This window comes from Harpia harpyja, chromosome 9 (assembly GCF_026419915.1).
Source record: "Harpia harpyja isolate bHarHar1 chromosome 9, bHarHar1 primary haplotype, whole genome shotgun sequence".
Taxonomy (NCBI): Eukaryota; Metazoa; Chordata; class Aves; order Accipitriformes; family Accipitridae; genus Harpia; species Harpia harpyja.
In genome coordinates, this window is record NC_068948.1 from 31,641,830 (window position 1) to 31,663,478 (window position 21,649).

General features: G+C 41.4%; 1 protein-coding gene across 2 annotated transcripts in view; it reads right to left on the reverse strand.

Annotated features, from left to right (window-relative positions):
- Positions 1–1,062: 1,062 nt before the first annotated feature.
- The window catches only part of GRK3 (G protein-coupled receptor kinase 3), a 78,220-nt gene continuing 57,633 nt past the window's right edge, over positions 1,063–21,649 (reverse strand). The window contains exons 11-22 of one of the 2 annotated variants that reach the window (XM_052796222.1): positions 21,029–21,159; positions 20,123–20,217; positions 18,768–18,875; positions 15,919–15,985; positions 15,593–15,693; positions 14,371–14,437; positions 13,823–13,918; positions 11,051–11,213; positions 10,261–10,397; positions 9,941–9,976; positions 9,204–9,317; positions 1,063–8,633 (exon numbers count right to left, since the gene is read on the reverse strand). In XM_052796222.1, coding sequence (XP_052652182.1) covers positions 8,472–8,633; positions 9,204–9,317; positions 9,941–9,976; positions 10,261–10,397; positions 11,051–11,213; positions 13,823–13,918; positions 14,371–14,437; positions 15,593–15,693; positions 15,919–15,985; positions 18,768–18,875; positions 20,123–20,217; positions 21,029–21,159 — 1,277 coding nt within the window. In that variant the 3' untranslated portion in view covers positions 1,063–8,471. The remainder of the gene's footprint in view (positions 8,634–9,203; positions 9,318–9,940; positions 9,977–10,260; positions 10,398–11,050; positions 11,214–13,822; positions 13,919–14,370; positions 14,438–15,592; positions 15,694–15,918; positions 15,986–18,767; positions 18,876–20,122; positions 20,218–21,028; positions 21,160–21,649) is intronic. The other variant, XM_052796223.1, reaches the window with a different exon arrangement.

A 21,649-nucleotide genomic window follows, 5' to 3' on the forward strand; every position in this document is an offset into this window, starting at 1 on the left:
CCGTCGGTGGAAAGAAGAAGTCACCGCGGTGCTAACGCCAACGCGGTCGGCAGCCCGGCCGGGGCAGGCGGGGAGGCAGCGGGCAGCCCTGCCTGCCCGCGGCAGGGGGGCCCTGCCTGCCCCGGGGTGGGGGGGTGCCTGGCACCGCCATCCCCAGCCTCACCTCCCTGCAGAGCTCTGCCGGGGACAGAGCACGCAGAGGGGCCATCGGGTGACCACGCGGGACAGAGGGTGACCCTCCGGGGGGGGGGGGGGCACCAGCACGACCTGCGTCCCACCCGCCCCAGCGCAGCCACCACCAGCATTCAACACCCAGCCAGGGGTGCAGGATGTGGGATCAGGCCAAGGCCAGCTGCAAAGATGTAACCCACCCTCCTCCGCTCTGCATCTCTCCCGAAGAGCTCCAGGGACGTGCCCAGGGCATCAGCACCGAAAGCTGGAAAAACTCTGTTAATAAAAAAGGAAATAGGATTGTTGGTCTGTAGTTGCCTGGCAGGAGACTGAGGTTTGCCCCAGGCATCTCACCAAACCCCATTTCCACGTGGGAATGGCACAAGGACACGCAGTTTTGGATGATCCTTCACGTGGTCCCCGATGGCACCACAGCCATGGGGAGCCTGGCTGTGCGCAGGGGGGGTCGCTGCTAGGGTGCTGAGCATCAGGGTCCCTCCCGCGCCTTCAGAAAGCCACTATTCGTCACCCGTAACACACCTCATAGTCCCTGCCAGGGCCATTTTTTGTGCTGCTCCAGCACAGCGGGATGAGGATCACCTCCAGGGCCCTCCTCACTGCAGCGGGCACCATCCCATCGGCAGGAAACAGCTGGCACGTCCCCCAGCAGCCACCCGTGGAAAAAGCACGAACAAACACCATGCACGTGAACAGCGGCTTCTCCAGCCAGCAAAGGACTTACCTCTGTGCGGGGCAGCCAGGGGCAACGGGGCGCAGGGGTTCATCCAGCAGTGCCCCGCAGGCAGCTGCCTGCCGCAGCAGGCAGCCCGGCACAGCCTCGCCGGCTGCGCGGGAAGGGGCAGGCGAGACCGAAAGAACCAGGCGGCAGCACACACGCAACGGACGGTTTTTATTGGGGTTCTCGTCGTATGAGAGCAGTTGTACTGACCAACACACAGAAGCAGCTTAGCTGTGCCAAAATAATCCTTTAAAAAAATAATGGCTGAATTAACTAAGTGTGGCACATCAGTCACAAATCGCCGAGGACTGTAAACTCTGAAGATAGTCTCTGTGAGAAGTACTACTGGAACGTGCAGTAGCATACACCGGCACGGGGCACACCCTCCTCCGCACAATAAATATGAAAAGAGCCAAGTACATAAAACAAAGAATGATTCTCATAGATACAATATCTAAAGTTATTTACAGATACTGGCTTTTCTCATCATTAAATTACACATTGAAAACAGGTTCTCTTTCAATATATTTCTTTAAATCACTAGTAGCTATTCATGTGAATCTGCTCCTTTTTTCAAGGACCAAATGTAGTCACTGAAACAGTGCTCGTAAAAATACCTCTCCTAGGATGCTCTCGCTTTATTCTGTTTTTCAGACTCATTTTTATTTGCCATCTTACCTGCTCTCTGATCTCTCCCTTTCCTTAAGGAAAAGATGCCTGCTACAGCCAGGAAAGCCTCCTCCCAGCCCCACATCCAGGCAAGCCCCTATCTACACCCAGTCCGTCTCCTTTTCCGACCTGGCAGTACAGCGAGTTACACAAAGCCAGATAAATCCTGACCCTGGACGAACAACCAGGTTTCTGATCCCGTCCCCAGGTTTTCTAATGAATCCCTGCTTGGGCACGTGTCAGGTTTGCAGCACTGGGCTCAGCGCTACCCCAATCACGGCACGTTTCTGGTGGGTGACGCCAAAAAAACACGATCCCACCAGCACCGGCGCGGTTTCACACCCACCGCTGGCCTCTCCCTCCCTCTGGGTGCTCTTGGGCAGAGCGGCTCAACACTACAGCTCACACTTCAGCCGCAGAAACAAAACATGACCAGGCAGGCGTGAGAAGGGGAAAATGGAAAACAAGGCAAGAGCTACTACGGGGGAAAAGCAGCTGTCCCCTCCCTGCTTCGGACAGCATCTCAACAAGAAGAGGTGGCTTCGGTGGCACGGCCGGCAAAAGCCAAATTTCACCCTCAAGATGTCATTCAGTTAAGCCCTGAAGAGCACGTACTTCAAGCTCCACCACAGTGGAAATTCAAAGCGCATGCTTTAATACCTTGAGTGTTCCTCAAACTGCAGAGGCCATGATTGCAACTGGAATTATTTTTAGCAAATGAGTTATCTGACAAATTTCATGCTATTTTTGTGCCTTGCTCGCGAAGGAGGTGCCTGCTTTGGTTATCTACAGATGTGCCCAGCGGTTGCAGCGCTCCAGCATATGCTTCTGGCAGGCAGACCGAGCCCCCCGGCTCTCTAGCTCAGCGGGCCGATGCCGCAGAGGACAGCAGCACGGCTGAGCCCCGCTCCCCACCTGGCCAAGCCTGCCCCGTGGCTGCTGGCAGTGAGGGGCCGGCTCGTGAGGTTTGCCTTCCCGACACCCCCAGGGGGACGGTCCCTGCCAGGGTCCCGGGGGTCCCTGCTCCCCTCCTCGGCCGCGGCACGGAGGTGACGAGCATGGTCCTGCGCCAAGGCCAGGCATGGGCCCTGGCCGCCCAGCTCCCCCACACTCTACAGGACACCTCTCCTGTCTTCACGGGCTCTAGCCTATTTTTAAAGACCAAGTAATCACCCTGAAACAGCAAAAATCGTTTCCAGTAAAAAGGTTTTTGCAACCATCGATGCCGGTTAGCCCATCTCTGGCCTACCCCAGAACAAGCCCGATGTAAGCCAGTGCTCTGAGCAGACCCGCACCAGTGCCCAAACTCTGCAGCCTCTCCGGGCTCTCCTGTCCACTCGCTCATTAACCTTGGAATTAAAGAAAGAGCTTTGCAAATATCTGAGCTGATGTCTGAGTTTTTTCAAATATCAAGCTGATTCCTTGCCCCAGTTTAAGGCCATTAATTCTCATTAAGCCAGCACAGACTCATGTGAATAAAAGCTTGCTCTCTGGAATGCTGAGGAATAAAGGGGAAATTTAGAAACATCCAACTGAGGGTTTTATTTGCAAGGGTTTTTCAGATGTTTCTGCATTCACGAGCCACTGCACTCCGAGATGGTCCTGACAGTGCCTGGAAGTCACTATGCTCATAACAGAAGGGTAACCTGGACAGACTGATGGAAACTATTTCGACTTTATTATGAAAAACAGAATAAAGCTGACTGATCCTGCTTGAAAGGAACTGCCATTTCTATACATATACGGAGCAGAAATTCCGTGGAATGTCAGAAGTTGGAGAAACATGTATTTAATAAATAATATAAAATGCTTTTTTGTTAAAATAGAATTCTTGGTTTTATACCTACATAGCATAGCAACCTTTACATAAACAAAATAAAGCTGAGTCTGTGGTGATTAGTTTAACACAAAATAAAAATACAATTTAACAATAGTATTAAAACAGCCAATGTTCAATCCACACAATATGTACACCATGGAATAGAAATCAACAGAAAACAAAAGTAGATTATCTTGAAATTCCTCAGACATTTGGATATACATATGTTCTCTGTATACTTTAGATATTTTCCTTTTTTTTTACAATATTAAAATTAATACTATGCTTTTTCAAAATACACTTTTCAGATTTTTTCTTTAATTTGTAGAATTGACTTATATTAATCGACACAACTAGAATTATTTACTTTCTACTGTACACTTCAAAATAGTCCTTCCTCCATATATATTTAGAGTGTGAGCATTTCAGAGTTAAAGTAACCGTATCATTGCCATCTGCTGTGTGGGGAACAGTGAAACCAGTGTGCGATTGTGAACGTCTGCAGTACATAGATATGTACGTGATATTAAAGAACAATCCAGTCCTAAAACTGATCAGCTGCCAGGAAAACAGCAACACACAAAGCTCCAGGTATTTCACTTTTCATGAGCTAATTTACTGTAAACCTACAAAACGTTAACACGCAAGTCATCACTCGCATCAGGGCCTTGACCCTTCTCGTGGTGGCAACGCTGCCGTGCAAAATCAAGACCTCAAGCAGTTCTACTGGACATCAACAGCATCCACTTGTACAGGATCACAACTCGGATAAACAGGTTTGGTTTTAGCACCAAATACACAATGTCTCCTATTATCTATGCACTGGGATGCAAACACTTGCATTTATAGTAAAACCAAAACCAACCCAATGATCCTATTTCCTTTTTTTCTCCCTCGACAGAAAAAGTGGGAGAAGAAAAACTTCTGCTGCGGAGAGTTGTTGAAATTAAGGAAAATTCAAATGTGACTAAGCTGAGGTGGATCTCCTGGAGCTGTGTGCCATCACCCTTGCACCGCAAGCACAGTGCTGTCCCTACCTGCCAGGTTTCCCATCCGCACATCCAACTATCAATCACGAGTGTGCTCAGAGTCTGTTTTTGAAGCCTAACAGGGGGCAACATACCGGGAACGTCAATGCAAGTTGGATCAGCTCCGACATTTACACCAGCAAGGCTTATCTCCCAGCAGTGGTTTGAGAAGTAACTTGTGAGACTGCAGCTGTAGACTTTGCTAGAGCAGTGACAAGACATAAAGCTCAAACGCGACTAGTACGAAGAACCTTTTATACTTCAAAAACCAGATAGCCTACACTTAGATGAAGGATTAAAAAAAAATAAAATTAGCAAATGTTCCTTTAACAGTTTCATGAATTTGCCAAATAATTACCAAATAAATTTGAATAATAAAAACTGCCTAATTTATACCCGCAATGACGGGACACCTCAGCTGACACGGTGTCCATGGAACACTTTACAGCACCAGCCAAGCTCGTGCCCAGCTCCAAACAGTTCCTCAGTTACACCCTGCTTGCAGCAGGAATAACTGGTGCTTTGCTTCTCCTGCACTTAAATTTCAATTCACAAAAGTCTGATTTTGACTAGAATTTGCTGTATCCCTATTCTTGAAGTGAGACATTAATGTACAGCAACTCCCACATATCAAAAATGTCACCCTTCCTCAGAGTGGAGGGAAAGGCAAAGGGAAAGGAAAAGCAGAACTGCAGCCCTCCTAAAAGTCAGTGACCCCCTCCCCCGAGCCCAGCTCCTGCAGAAATTACCATTTCTACCATCACGTCACTCACGCACTTGCTTTCCAGGATCTAGTCTTACTGCATTTGTCAGCTTGTACGTCAGAGACAAAGAATAATTAGAAAATAATCCCTGCAGCACTGAAGGCATGTGGATGTGTCAGGGGAGCGTTTAATATGGCTCTATCTGGCATGTAATTCTCTATTTTGAAATATAAGAAACAATTCCCATACATGCTTAAATCTTCAGTACAGCTGATTTTTTTTTTTTAACGGACTTACAGATAATTTGTTTAAAAGTCTGTGTTTAATCATTCACTCAGCAATGTTGATGCCCGAAGCTCTAATTTCTTTTATCTTTACTTCCCTGCGCATTAAAAAAAAAACCTCAACAAAAAATACCCTGGTCCTACAAATGTGGTCAAAATGCGTAAAAGGCAACGCTGTGCCTTATGTTCTCTGCATTCAACAAGATTTTCTACACATACAGCTAAAGACCCTCATGTAAAATAACACCACCAAGAATCTTTGTCCAAGAAAAAAACTTCAGAGAATCTGGTACCTAAACCAGGAACAATCAGTTCACAGCAGTATCTGATATTTTGCTTTGAAGGGCAGAATTCCAGCTTTCCCTCCACACCAGCAGATCCAGTCCCTTCCACACAGAACTCCACTTGTTACTGGGATTCCAACTTCCTCCACGCATATGCAAGTTTTTTGCTACGGTAATCTCTCCTTCTATCCTAACAGCACAGTCATATGTGAGTCACAAATATTAAGCTTTTATAAATTGTCGATAAATCAGTTGACTAAGAAAAACAAATCTTTTACTATTCTGCTCCCATCTGACATTGGCAAGCGGTGCTGACCGATGGCACAGCTCAGCTACCGTGTACCCGGATGAGGCAATTAAGGACCATGCTAACGAGCATGGTTCTAGGCCTATCCCAATTCTGTTACACTTCAAAATATGCTTATTTCCCTAAGTCAATACATAGCCTTCATTTCATATAAAATCTATCGTTTTGAGGCTCAATTTCCCAACTGCAGATCTGTCCCTCCCTTTCTCATAGACACCAGCGTCCAGAATCTATGGTATGTTGCATCAGAAACTGCAAACTCTGCCAACAAGGATGTAGCATAAAAAGCAACCACGGAAAACAACTAAAAGAGAAAAATGGAACTGGTCATGAACTAAGAAAGTACGAACAAGTTACATGAGATCAAAGAGCGGTTTTTATCACAATCTGAGTTTTTTTCCCAAATCAAGAAGAAAAATAAGAGCATTGCATGGTACTGTAGGAAAAGCTTAACAACATCCAGTGCACAGTCAGCACCAGGAAGATGAGACATTTTCTACTCCAAACCTCGGTAAATACCACACTACTCTTTACAGAGGATGCTGAGATGCTAAACATCACTTACCAGTAAGAATGACAGAGAAGCTGGTACTCTTTATACAGAATAATTTGAAAAATAAATGGGGAAAAAATCATTAAAAGATATCACCTGACTCACAGGGGGTATTTTCCAAAATGCCTTTTTTCTTTAATGCTGCACCAGATGACAAGACAGAGTTCGTGCAGTTGTGAAAGCACGTGCTATGCAGAGTTAAGCCACTCCCACTTCTAGAAGCAAATACATCCAATTTTATTACAAGTGTGTTCAGGATAAACAAACACTTTCAAAATAATTCTCCTGTTTTTGCCCATTTGTACTTTTCTACAAGGAAACAGGTCTAGAACTCTGTGGTTATCTGTTAGCAACACAAGCTACACAAACTGTGCGCACCAGGTGGACAGAATAAGCTGTTGGTGCAACCTCTGCTCCCATTTACGGAGATGCAATTCCCATCGTCTTTAGGAACCATGAGAGTTGTACCACCGTACTTAGGCAGAAAATGTTTTTTAAGGTGTTTACTGAATCAGAAAAAAGCTTAAATTAAGCCCTGACCTGTCTCTTGCAAAACATCACAATAACCAGGGAAAGGCTGATTTCACATGCTTAAAGTTGTCTAACAGTTAACAGATTATATCTTTACTTTAGCAAGAGTTTCCACATGACATGACTGATGTCTCAAGTAGAATTAATATGTCTGGCATTTGATCAGCTTGTTTTGTCAGTTCCATCCTCAGTATTCTCAGACTGTTTTCCATGTGGACAGTTTGAACTCTCTAGAAAAGAAAATTAAAAATCCTTTTGCAAGCCAAGCCATGTGATGTGTGCACGAACCTCCTGAGCTGAGCTACAGTGAAAGTCTGGGATATCTACGCTATGAGAACACACTTGCTTCATGTTTTTGTGTACAACAGAGAAGGATCCACAAGTCCCATAACTGAAGAGTGATCCAGAATACGTACCGAGGTACCCAGACATTTTTAACCCAGTACATGCACTAGAATGCATTGGATTTGAATAATTCCTTTTTAATTTTTAAAAAGTGCAGTTGACCTGAAATGGAAAAGAACTGTCTTTATGTTCACTGTAAACTTGTCAAAAGGAATCTGCTCTTTAAAAACTGTGCTGAAATAGTCAATTTATACAACAGAGCACTAGATGAAGCTACCATAAATTCCTTTTCACCAATTATTACTCTATTGTGTCAGTTATAGTACTGCATATACGTAGAAGAAGCAAAACGGTGGTAGCTACTATTAGTGAGTACAACAAACCAAGTGAATAATTTGAGTTCAATGTTTCCATGAAGTAGCAATAACATTTAAACCACAGGACAGTAAGAATTCAGTACTTTGAAGTGCATAAGAGTCACACTGTTGATCATCAGCAGTATGGAGAAAGGTTATTATAAAGTCAGCAGTAATGGTCGGAAAGAACATGGCAACACGACAGATTAAAGGTTATCCAACATGGCAAGTCTGCAGCTCCTTCCACAGCTGAGGGGTTTGTCGGTGTCACACACACAAGTGTAATCCTAGCCAGCAGTAACCATTTCAGTCTCCAGGCCTGGTACGCACCAAACAAGGGTATTGCAGAGAAAACAGTATCTTCCTTCCATCAGTAGTTCTAGGGTAACAGACCACGTTTTAGACACCGCCAGGGTGCAGGAATGCATGGGAGCAATATGCAGCCTCTACGCTTGGTCATTTCCACCACTGCCAGGAGCCTGAATTCACTTGCCATTGTTCCAGTCTTCACAACCTCCACAGACAGAGTTCTGACATTATCCCATGCTGTAAACATCTAATTCTTCCTCTTCTAAGCACATCCCGCGTCCAGGATTGCACAAAGTAATTCATAAGGATTCTGTGAAACTCAGCCTGTTCACGAAGTAGCTTGCCCTAAGTGAACTTTGTTCTCTGTTTCTCCTACAGACCATTGCTATTCCTGTGGCTGAGCGGTGGTTTTGAAAGCTCTACAACTGTTGAGCGAGATTTATTGAGAAACTTTGGAGCCCGACGCAGCAACCTCTGTGCCTCAGTAAAAGCTTCTGTCAGCTCTTTTTTCCACTGAACAAATTCTGGGTCACTCTGAAAGAGATACAGAAGTAGTTTGGCACTTCATAGTAAACTGCCAATAGTGTCTTCTCTCTTAGATAGCACTTTAAGCAACTCATTTTAATTTTCCGAAGGAATGAGTAACTTTGGATATTGAAAATGTGCAGCCCTTTGCTTCTCCATCACCCCGCCGAAGCCAGGCAAGGCAGCAGCAACTACGGCTGGTCAAAACGTTTTGAGGACTTGTGTACTTCCTCCCTCGCAAACACATTAGCTACCATCAACTAACTGCAGTGAGACACGAGCCAACAAGGCCTTTGAAGCCCATGTAGGTTGAGAAGTTTTGAAATTTTTAGCTATTTATTAAACTGAACACATTTTGGCCCAAATACCATTGAAATCCATGACAGAAACTGGCACAGCTGCAGGTTTCCTGCTTTCAAAATTCAAGCGTGATAAAAGCTCCCTGGTTTTGCTTAGGTTCAGCTTTGCTTCTTAAAGTACCCTTAGTTAATACGTAACGGAGGACCTAAAAAACTTTTCAATTGTTTTATCATATGCAAACCAATCTGATTAACAGTTATTGAAAAACAAGTGCCTCACCTCACACTGTAGCACAAACTGTTTTCCTCCTTTAATTCTCAGTAAGATGCATTTCTTATCTTTAATCTGTGTTTCTTCAACAGATACTATTTGTTCCATTGTCAGTAGGTTTTGCTGTAGCATTTGCAAAAAAGCAGAGACATGATTCGAAAAAAAACTGTTGCTCATCAAATAAAGCCACTATCTAATTTTTCTGGACTACCCACATAAATTAAGTTATGAACATTAACAGTCATTACACAAACATTTCTTTATTTCTGAAGACTGGGTCATGAACTAAAGATAGATTATAAGGTAAGAGATTTAGCAAGGGGCTTGGTTGCTTCAACAGAGACAACGAAATATAAGCTGAGAAAGCCAGTAATGACAGCATGAAATAAGAATCTACAAATAGGTGTGTCTACAAACAAAATATTCACTATTTTCCCTCAAGAGAATTGCATATAATTTTATGTATTTTCCAAGTATTACTGCTATTAAAAGGACAATCTTACTGTTTCAAAGAGCTGAAAGGGAATATTTAAGCACTATATACTTACAAAGAAGCAAACGTACACAACAGTTTGCAGAAAACCTTTCCCTATAGACTGTAAGAGGACAACAATGTTTTGAAATTCCAAAACCTTACTTAACTAAATATACAAATGATCTGCCTAGCACATCATCACAGCTGGACTAAACTAAAGTTACTATAGCATTTTCTTTGAAATAAAATGCTATAGCATTTATGACCTTACCAGTTTATGCTTTTTTGTATAAATAGTCCAGAGGTCCTAAATGAAAAACAGCACCATGAACTACCAAATTCCTTTAAAAACATAACAAAACAAAGTAAACAGGTTTCTCAAGTCAACTTTATGTTTCCTCAGTGCAGTATAGCTACCCATTAACTAAAGCGATACTTAAGATAAGTTGCTCAAATCCACTGGTCATTTACTTGGACAAAACGCTACTTTCATGGGAGGTATGCCTGAGTATGAGTTCTCAGATTTGCCTCAACATCCACCTGCCTTCCATGCCCTTGGAAGCTGCTGCTCTCTAGAGTAACCTCACTTACCCGCGACTCTCCTTCTCCTCGCCATTCAAGTCGGTTTGGGAAGAGATAGAAGTAACGACGTTGCCACTGAGTCAAAAACGGGTTCCCCAATTTCAGCATGTATCCATGCATAATACAATCTTTCCCAAGTGCATAATCTGGAACAAGAGGAAACATTAGTATGTAAAACAAGGTACTGCCTAAAAGCACTCTGCAAATGTGCTATGTTGAGAAAGGACACAGTCCTGAACATGATGTGACTCAATGTGCCTTCACCAGGCTTGCAACAGTGCTTCTATGTGCACAGGCACACACACAGCCAATTCTGCCTTAATTACATGAGCTGATGTGGCTGCAGTGGAGTAACCAAGAACAGAATTTGGTTCTTAAAAATGTTATCTTCTTATACTGTTAAAAGAACTGTATATTGCTATCCAAAGTTCAGAGTTTGTGATGCAACATCCTTGTGCAAACAAGTGAAGTTTGCTGTAAAGGACCTTCTGTTTTCTTTCTTGGCTCCTTTGTCATAAAATTAAATCCCACATACTCTTTTCTGAGCATAGACCACAAATGGTGAAAGGCTGCACATGATAATCTTTAAAAGAGAGCACAAAAGATTTTCCAAAACATTATGTCATCATACAGCATTTCAAAACATTAAGAAACGTCTTAAGAAACATGATACTGACTAAATGAATTCTAACAATTACTGGTGAATGACAGTAATGTGAGAGTCTGTTGTGTGAAACTTCAAACACATGAATTACTATCTAGCAGCAAAAGATGGAGAGAAGTGTATTTGACAGATTACCTTCCTCGTGGCCAAGCTGCTTATTTTTAGCCCTTTTTCTGGCCTCAATTTTATCTGTGTCTGCATTTACTGCATCATAAACAGTTTCTGCTACTTCTTGCTGCCAACGCTCCGATATTACCAGAGGGAAGTTCTTATATAATTCCTGGTCACTATCAAGCAACTTGCAAGAGAAAAACAACATAAAAACCCAACATTTTAGTAACTTTCACTATTCTTATCTCCAATAGTTAAGTTACCCATATAACAGTATTATTTTAAAAGATGTATTGAACTCTAACCTTACCAGAACAAACAGGTGCAAACAAGAGAAGACACAGACACTAATTTAAGCAAAGATACTCATTTATATACAGAGAACAGGCCACCTGTTCAAAAACTTGTTTGGTTTGATAGCTCTAAAAACCTTAATCAACATTGTCCCATAATGTGCTCTTGACTTTATATTTAACTAATTACTTAAATGTAAGCAGTGGTATTCTTAACTTCATTGCATAATCAGTGTTAACAAAACGTCTAATTGTGTCAAGAAATTTCTCAGCACAAAACTTCCATGAATAAATGAAAAGATATCTTTTACACAACGATGCCTTCCATGCTTCCACGCTTAATTTTACATTCTTAATAATTAACTTTCAAAATTCAGCAATGCATGCTGCAGACCTTAACTACAGTACTTGAATTGAATTACACTGAAGGAAACTAAAATTACTGGATCTTCAGGAAGGACCGTTTGTTGCTTGACACAGCCGTATTCTGGGTTTAGCCACAAGGCACTTTGATGCAGTACAAAAAGTGATCAATGTCTTCCCTGTGACTTTATTAAAGGTTTTCATTTGGGGATGAGTTTAAAACTCTCTACAGCCACTCCTCCGTTGCTTCAGTTTCTGTCCATCAGTAGAGAAACTAGACCTTTCTTTCAGAGAGCAAGACCAAGAGGCATCCTTTGCCATGTTAAGGCAGCAGTAAGCCCACTAGACTGCACTATATGACAGCGGGCAGGGCTGGGTCTGCTCCTCACTGCAGCAGAGTGCCAGGGGAAGGCAGATCCCGACCCAAGGGCACGCAGGCATGCTGCTGCTCAGAGCAAACCCAGCGACTCCAGCCGCTGCTGCCGCAAGCAGCAGTTGCAGGAGCAGGACACGAAAGCCTTGCTCAATTCTCCGTCTGCAGCCAGGCCAGACATTCCCAGGAGAGACAGACTCCTCCTTTTCAGAGATCCGTAGCCGTATCACAGCATGAAAATACACATTGGATCTGAAGGCAGAAGACTTCTCTGCAATTCTGTGTAAGTAAGTGGCTTACAGGGACTCCTTACAGCATCCAAGTAAGAGGGGAAAGCCATGGCCATCCACCGTTGGCTTTCCAGTTTGTAACCTCAAAGAACACATGTTCTTCTCAGTGTCACAGGACACTCTGCAGTGTAAATATAATCCTCAGGGGCAACAGAGGAGAGCAAGACACTCAAAACTGGCAGAGACAGCTCCTGACACCTTAATGGAAGCTCCGACTGCAGCTGACTCAGAGGCACGAATTATTCACTCCCTTCTAAGAGACTGTGACATCCCAGTAAAAGTGCAGAGCAAAAAAGCTGTACATGATATCCCTCACTGACTCATGACTAAGAATAAATTTATCTTATAGGCAGCCTGAACAAAGATTACATGGAATTGATCTGGCTATACGATTTACAGGCCTTTCTGAGAATATCTGATACCCTCAATAAATAAAAAGACCACTTGGTTTTTCTTTGCAAAATGTTCCTCCGAATTATAGTATGCCAGGATTGCAGGAAACTGGAATCCTGTTAGACTAACACTGATGCTGAAGAGGTGGTGTTTTCTGGGATAAAGAACATCTTGGGTTCTCTGCATTTCTCTTCAAACACATAAAATCTTTTCCATGCCAACTTCTGTAATTACAGCAGGTGACACTGACACAAAAGTTCCTTTTTAGGCACAGTGAGTACTTAGCATGTTTTTTTGCTTATAAAGTTTAGAGCAATTAGTTTCTCTCCTGACTCACTTCTGTAATAACAAGAATAAAGTTTCCTCTACTGAAGAAGTGTATGATAAAAATAACAAACGGGACAAGACCCAAGACAAGCACTGATTCATCTACTGTCTCAAAGTACTAGGGAAGCTTCAGAAGAGGGGAGGAATACACAGGGTATATCACACCACCTCCATGCAAGTCAGAAATGGGCCAGCAGCTTTAACTTCTCATTTTTTCCTTTATGTTGTTTTCATTACATTTTGGATAATATCAGAACCTGAAAGTTTCTTTTATCACTTTTCTAACTTACAAAGTTGCTACCATTAATATACAGTTTGTCATTTTTAAGAGTTTTCCACTGCACTCTCTGACCATGAGGTAACATTATTAAAATAAGGTTTGGTTCAATTTATCCAAGCTACCAGAAACAAATTACAATTTTCAAAACTACAAACCATTAAATATTCTTGAAAATCTGAGGATTTCCCAGAAGTTGTCTGACCATTTGAAATATTTGCTTTATCATATAAAACTTTTGATAGGAAGGTAGATTTCAGTCAATCTAAAAAAATAAAACATAAGGACTTGGCAAGCAACAACAAACCAGCCAACCAGCCCAAGCCACCTCTTTCATAACAGCCTGGATTAAGTTTCCAAACTTGAAAGCAATTTCTTGCACATTCAGTAGCCCCTGAAGCAAAGGAATGGCACGCACACATGAAAAGTTAAGCACAGAAGTCACAGTGCATTTTCTACCTATCATTTAAAGTTGTATACCTTAATGCCTTTAGTGTCCTCTTCATCAAATGACCCAATATCAAAAGCATCTGCTGCATTTACTTCTCCCCGGGGAGGAATCAATGGTGGAGGATACTAGAAATTGAAAGCAGCACAATTAAAGACAAATTAATGGACAGTACTTAAATCCATCCTGTAGCTATATAGAGCCTTTTTATTTTTTTGCACAAATTACACATGACTCTGCAAAAGTACATCCCTTGAAATTAAACTTCAGTGCAAAGTTGTTCTCCACTCCTTTAATAAATGCTCCTCCAAAAATTTGGGGAAAAAAACCTACAGTTTAGAGCAGAAGAAACCAGGCAGTCATTTGACCCTGAAAAAGCAATTAATTCAGTACTACTAATAAGGAAGACTTGTAGTAATGAATATACAGCAGTTTTCATCAACAATCTCCACATATTTGTGCAAGTGAGTACATGTGCTGGGGGCTGGAACCCTGAAGTTTTCTGTCCATTACCTGGGTAGGCTTATTTTCCTTCTACTACTTTACCAAGTAAGCTAAGGTTACTATCTTAATCCTTTACCTTTTGTAAATAGACTTGCTGCCAATCAATGCCTTTGAAGAAAGGATGTTCTTTTACTTCTTGTGCACTGTAAAAATAAAAGTAACTGAAGTCAAGAAAATGAAGGGGCTTTTCAAATGTATTTGAGAAAAATAAAGCCTTCAAAGGTCACATTTCTATCACTTGAAAACATTGGCAAAATGCTCTTTTTTTCAGAAAACAAAACAAAAAAAAGAAGTCTTCCTAAGTACACACCAGAAGAGAAGACTTTCATGTGGAAACGCTGGAAATAGTGCTGCAGGTCTGGCAAGCAATCACTCTTGTTTTGCTATGGTATTCCATCATTTCAAACAACAAACAACACTCGCCTGTTGTCAGATCCCATACACTAAGTCTAATCTTTTATGGCAAAATAAGCAAATATTCTTGATAGGCCCAAGGCTGAAAAGCAGTCTCAGGTCATTACCGTAGAGGGCTGCATGACAAAAGCCCCTCTGAGTATCTCACTGGAATTACAGCCAGTCCCAGTCTCAGGTGTGACTATCAATTAACTGTTATCGCACATTGCCGATGGTTTCTCAACAGTTATTAACTCCTCTCATAGTTTTATCTCCTAGTCTCACAGGAGGCACACACTGGCTTTTTAAACAGGTGATAACAACAATTTCAGTTAACAGCTATAAGCAAGGTAAGCTTGGCAGGAGCAAGGAGTGGTTTGTATTCAATGAACAAAAACATGCCCTTTTCCTTAGAATCATGAAATGAAATAGGTACATCTGGAAATAGAGGTAACCCAAAATGAAGCACATATTCACAGCTTTCTGTGCTTGGTAGTTTTGGGATTGGGATTTTTTGTGTGTAATACGCTCATATCATTATAGATACAGTATATGTAATAAATTTTAGCTATCAGTATGTCTGAGTCAAGTAATATGACTTCATGCCAAAACAGATCAAGCAAAAACATAAAAACAACACAGGGATGAAAAGTATGAACACCACCCAATGTAAGCATGACTGCAGAGAACGCGGGGGAAGTCTTTAATGACTGAAATTGTCCAAAAATTTGTCCAAACCAAAGGAAGCTGAAATGTAATTCCACTCAACAGCACTTTTTAATGTTCTCTTTCCAAAATTATAATCACCACAACAGGAAGCAGATTTTTACTTGAAATTAATTCATTCATTTACAGAGAAGTGGAAATTTTTAAAGGCTGTGGTCCAAGGAGAAGACTACACCTACCTTCTTCCTTGGCATCCAAGTCTCTTGCTAACATCCCTTTGTAGGAGCCCTTCCAAAAGGGACTTCAGTTCAGGAGAAAATGAATCTGGTAGCTCCACATTCTATGAAAAAAAGAAGTACAAAAAGAGACATTTAATTATAGAAGTAGTGTGATCTGCTCTCCCCATATAGGAGAGTAGCTTTTCTTTGATAGTGTTTGTAAAGAACTCTTGCACGTGTAAATACAGCTTTCTCAGATAGCAGGCTATGTAAGTTCCAGTTTTTAGAGGAAATGGGATTTTACTAAACAAGAGGAATGTAACCACAACTGTCACCAGGATCCTTACCACGGTGAGCGTCATCCGGTCGATCTCATGCTTATCTTTGGTTTTGTGCTGTCTGAAAGGACTGTGACTGTAGAAATAAGAAAATGCACTAATAAATATAAAGCCATAACATATCAGGTTATTTCAGCTGTGGCAACCCCAGGAAAGAGTGTAGCATCCTGTTAGTCCCATTCTTCCACCTCATCAATCTTGTCCTGCAGAACAATAGAACAAGTAGTAAAACATTTAGCATTTACAATGAAAAATGAGACTTTACACACTAGCATGCTGTAGCTACTAGCTACCTCAAAAATATCAATGTTTGATCTCTTACAACTTCGGGGGTTTTTTTCTTACTACAAAGAGCCCCACCACTTTGCAAGAAAGTTTATCCTTTCTGTTTTCAGTACAATTGCATGTGGCGGACATCAAAATCAAATTCAGAGAAAAGCAAACATTCAACATTTCTTTAAAGGCTACAAACAGACATCCCTGAGGATCACCAAACTCAGGGAAATCTGATCTAGTTACTCCATATAAAAGTACAGAGAAGGTTAGTTTATTCTTAAATGCAGTGATCCCTCCTTAAAGACGGTGTTTCAAATGCCTTACCGATTACATCTGTGTCTCCCAAAAACCAGAACAGTTCCATCTAAAAAGAACACCCTGAACAGCTATCACAACATAGATATTTAAAAACATTGAGCTATATACAGACACTGAGTATGACCTACAGAACTTACCATTCATCTATATGGGAAGAATGAAGCAAGACCTTAAAGTAAGTAGATGAAACAGAAGGTAATCACAGATACCACAGCATTAGTGACTGGGAAGATATTTGATGATATCTGGTAAATTATCAGCTTTATCCCTTTCCAGCTTTAAAATTCTGGTTTGAGTTTGAATTTTTCCTTTTAGCTATAGAAGACCTTAGAATATTACAAATTTACCATGCAGTACTTAACAGCATGAAAGAAAGCAGAAACATTTTAGCATGAGATTTTTTTAAATTAGATTTAGGATATATTCCCTGTTTCTTAGTTTTCTTCAAAACCTTGAAGGAATGATATTTTTCAAAATTAAAATGTTATCAATACATTAATTAGCTATTATAAAGCATTTTGTCTTGCCACATGGCAGCGTGTACTAGCTTGTTTCAACTGGTGACCTGCTTCTCAAGACTTATTTCCCTTTTATCCTCAAAAACGTTTCTGATGAACGGATCTGATGGACAGACTAGGACTTCCATTTTTCCGTTTTTAACCATGACAGGGAAGAAGGAAAGAGTAAATCGCTAACATACAGCCTCACATACTTTTGACAACGAGGCTCTGAGTAGATCAGGGAAGCAAATGGTTCACTGGGGACTTATGGGCAGATTTTATGCCAGACTAAATTTACTAAACACCAAGAAATGGCACCATGTGCCCAACCCTTGTTTTGGGATGTGAGTTGTTTAATTATTGGCTTCAGAACAGATGAGGAAGGATAGTTCACAATGAATAATGCTTTGGCTTCTGGCCGACCACCAATAGCACCCCCCACATCTCCATCAGGAAGAATCACAGCCCACAAAGACTGAGATCTCCCTGCCCTGCAAGTCCGAGTTTCTGTGGTAAATGACTGGATTTGCCCCCAGATGCTAGTTCTTTCATCACACAACTTCAATCCTCTGAAGGAGGAACCATGCCAGAGTCAGTCAGATGCCCTAATCCTCTGTGCCCAAGTGACTCAAAAGGAAAAGGTCTCAAAAGAAAGACGAGGAGCCCACAGTGGTCCTGTGTGTGAAAGATGCTCTCCTCTCTCCTCCCAGCAAACCCAAACCGCTGCGTGTCTTGCTACCTACAGAATTCTTCAATGAGTGATTACAGAGACAGAGTACTGCTCCCAGCTGCACAATGCTGTCTGTACTTAGAAACACTTTTTTTTGGCAATTTAAACTCCGTTTCTTTCTTTATTTGCACACTTACATTCAGCCTATTTTGTGAACAATTAATGTTAAATTGATACAGCTCTATAGTTCAATTCAGAAGCCACATGCTTACCTTCCTTTGTACAGTGTCTAGGACAGAGGTAAGAGCTTATAATTAATTATGTGTGAGGACACAGGATGATCTAACTAATGATCAATCTTTACAGAGAAGCACTCTGAAAAGCTTTAAAGATTTTTTTCTGTTTTGCCATTAACACTGAGGATGCTATTTTCAACAAACTCTTGCCAATCAGTGTTTTTTGACTGTTCAGATAAATCCTGCAGTCTTAGTAACTTCTACATAGCCACATAAGTTTACTGAGAAGGTGATAGTTGACAAAGCTGTAATTTTCATATACTTTTGCACACCAACACGGTAACAGGCCAGATTCAGCAAATGGAAGCATCCACACATTGTAACTTACCCAAACACTACAGAAGGAAAGACTGAGTATCATGTAAAAAGGGAACAGTGCAGCAAAGAATTTCACCACAACAGCAGGTTTTAAGCATAAAATGAAGCCCATAATTTAACAGGGCTGCTAGTGTATTTAAGCAATGAATAACATCATACTATTTAAAACACTAACAATTGCCAAGAGATGAATAAATTGCCTATCAGTAGAAATCAAAAGAGTGGATAGAGCTTCTGCCTTCCACACTGCCTGCCTCACACCTGCAGCTACTAAAGGAAGCAGGGCTTGTGTTTTGTTCGTTTTGGAAGCAAAAAAAGCCTGGTTTAGTCTTATGCGCAGACATGGTCTAAGTTGCAGAGATGGCAGTAAGATATCATTTTAGATAATATGTAATACATTACATATTAGTATTTCAAGGGACAGACAATGACGATGCCCAGGCTAAAAAAAAAGCACAGGGGACATGAAACTTCACTCACCCTCTCAGAAGCTTGAAAAGCATGCAGCCTAACGAGAACCAGTCTGCGCTGCTATCGTACGCTGTTCCCTTCTGGAGCACCTCGGGAGCCATGTATCCGTGGGTACCTCTGAGAAGCAGAAAGGCACAAAATCTTGATTACAACCAAAACTATCATTGAAAAAAATAAGTAATAATTAAAAATCAGTGTTTTCTCAATAAGCTAGTCTAATTTAAACAGAATTAATTTTAAACATGATTTTATTTTGCTTTTTCTTTGGCTATACATACATATGCATGTTTTGTTAGTGTGTATCTACTGAGGAAATACTTAAAACATAAACAACAGAACAACAGAAATTATTAGGGAAACTGAAGCAGCTACAGTGAGATTTAGCAGCAGCAGTACAGGGGTCAGTAGGCAGCCTTCTGTCTAAGAGTGGAACACAAAAGAGAGGTGGAAAAGTTGCGTATTCTGTCCACTCAGTTTACAGGAAAGACAGATATCAGGACACAGTCAGGGCTGCTGATATTTCAGGCCAGATCACTCCAGCCCTGTGCCCTGCAAGACCAAGACCTGCTCTTACCCATAAACCCACAAACAGGGCGAGCAGAGCTGGCTTCTGCTCTCTCGATGGGTTTCATGTGTCTCCTTGCGGCTAACACCCATGTGCTAGATTTAACAACAGGACACCTCCTCCAGAAGTCATCGCTGGTCACCACTACAAAGCAGTCACCATGTATTGGTTTTACCCTTGATGTAATTGGAACGTATGAACTTTTTCAAGAAGCTACTGAATTGCAAATCTTTTAAGATATGACAGGATGAAGCTTTCCTTTTTGCATAAATTCTGAGACTAAATCAGGGCAAATGAGAACCTAAGAACAAAACATGCCAGCTAAGATGTGGAAACCACACACAACCCAAGAAATTCAGATCCCAGTTACGACCTGATGCCAAGAGGCAGAAAGGAACATAATTTGCCTCCAGTTCTACAAAGATCCAGAAGGAGAAAGACACAAGAAATCCTGTTTTTTAGTCAGTTTTGGAATATTTAATTATCCATTTAGGACAATTAAAACAATCTGGTACTTTAACTCAGTCAGGTTCTTGTCTTCTCTAACAGTGAATCACCTCGAAATAATGTGTCATCTTCCAGCCATGCCTACACATCAGCTGCTACAACTGTGCAGGAAAACAGAAATAGGAGACTGAAAAACCTTATTAGAGTATCCAGCTTAGCTGTGCTATAAAGCAAGCCTGTGCCCCGCAAGTGTTATTTTTTTCCTTTAGGCAAAGTTAAATTATAAAGGTACATAAAGGACTTATCTGGCAATAATTGTATGTGCAGCAAAGCTCCCATACATAATACTTACACACTAGCATGTGGCTTCTTTTTGGAAAAATCACAAGCCAGCCCAAGGTCTGATATCCTCACGTGCCCATGTTCATCCAACAAGATATTTGCAGGCTAGAAATCCATGGACACAGAAAGGTTACTGCTTGGTATTTTTCAGCTGACAGAACTACAAATTCTCAGAACACAGTAACTCATCCTCAAACATCAACACTCTCTGATAAAACAGACACTTTCTAGACAAAAATCTACATTCTAATGGAACACTACCATCAACTCCACAGATTATGAAATACTGAAGAATAACAGAAGAGAAAAAACAGGCAAGGTTTGAAACAGAAAGCACATGGAAGAATAAACCCGTTTTGGCCTCAAGTCCACATTGCTTCTGGTTCTTTCACAGAAGGCTGTGTGTAGCTCTTACATCCTTTATTTGCAATCTACACTCTGAGCTATCTGTGCAGACTTTTTTCCTGCTTTTGTTGTCACTTGGCTCATGGACACCCATCTCGGAGCAGTCCTCAACTGCCCAATTGTCAGTGAAACATCCCTGAGCAACTGTCTTCCTATTAGTCTCCTGTCACACACACTCCTCTTTCAGGGCTCTCAGAAATATAGAACACTCACAGAAATATAGCACACTCTCTAATTTAATAGCATCACTGAGATGAGTAACACTGCACAGGATTTATTCTGACCCCAAGGAAGCATGTCCCAGGCCGGTTAAACTGGATTAGAACTATTACAGGTTAGAACTATTTTGAAAAATTATTAGAAAAATCAGCCAAAGATAAACAAATAATATGTATTCTTCCCAAGAAAAGGTTTCAGGTAAGATAATTCATTTAACTTATCAGTATGTCTGGATTATTTGCTGCTATCTAACAACCACCTGTGTGAATGCGGTCACTGTGTTAACAATTACCTTTAGGTCTCTGTACACAACAAAGCGATTGTGCATGTGTTCTAAACCCAGGATGATTTCAGTAGCATAAAACCTCATTTCTTTTTCAGAAAACACTCCATGCTGGGAGAGGTGGTAGTGCAAATCTCCTCCTAAAGTTAGAAGAATTGAGATGCAATTAAAGGAACAGTAAAATCTTGCCTCACAGGCAGACAGCATGACATCATGGGGGAACAGCATAGCATTTGTAGGTTCTTACAACCTGTGGAGCACACAGAGACCCAGACCTACACTCTGCAAGTACATATGGGGACAAAATACCTGAGAAAGTTAATAAAGAAATTTGATCCATCTGAAACTCCATTTTAAAAATACGTTTACTTCATATACATTTGCATCTAGCAACTAATCCAGCAACTGAGTCTTAATGTAAAGCATATTTCCACAGCAAGTAAAATGCAGTCACATACACAGGTTTCTGGAGAACTGAATAAATTAGCACATAGAACAGCCCAGGTTGGGAGGGACCTTGAAAGGTCATTTGGGCCAAAATATTCAAATATTCATGCTGGGGACGTTTTCACACTTTCCTAAACAAAGAACAGACACGATACAAAGTCAATCTGCGAGCTAATCCACACC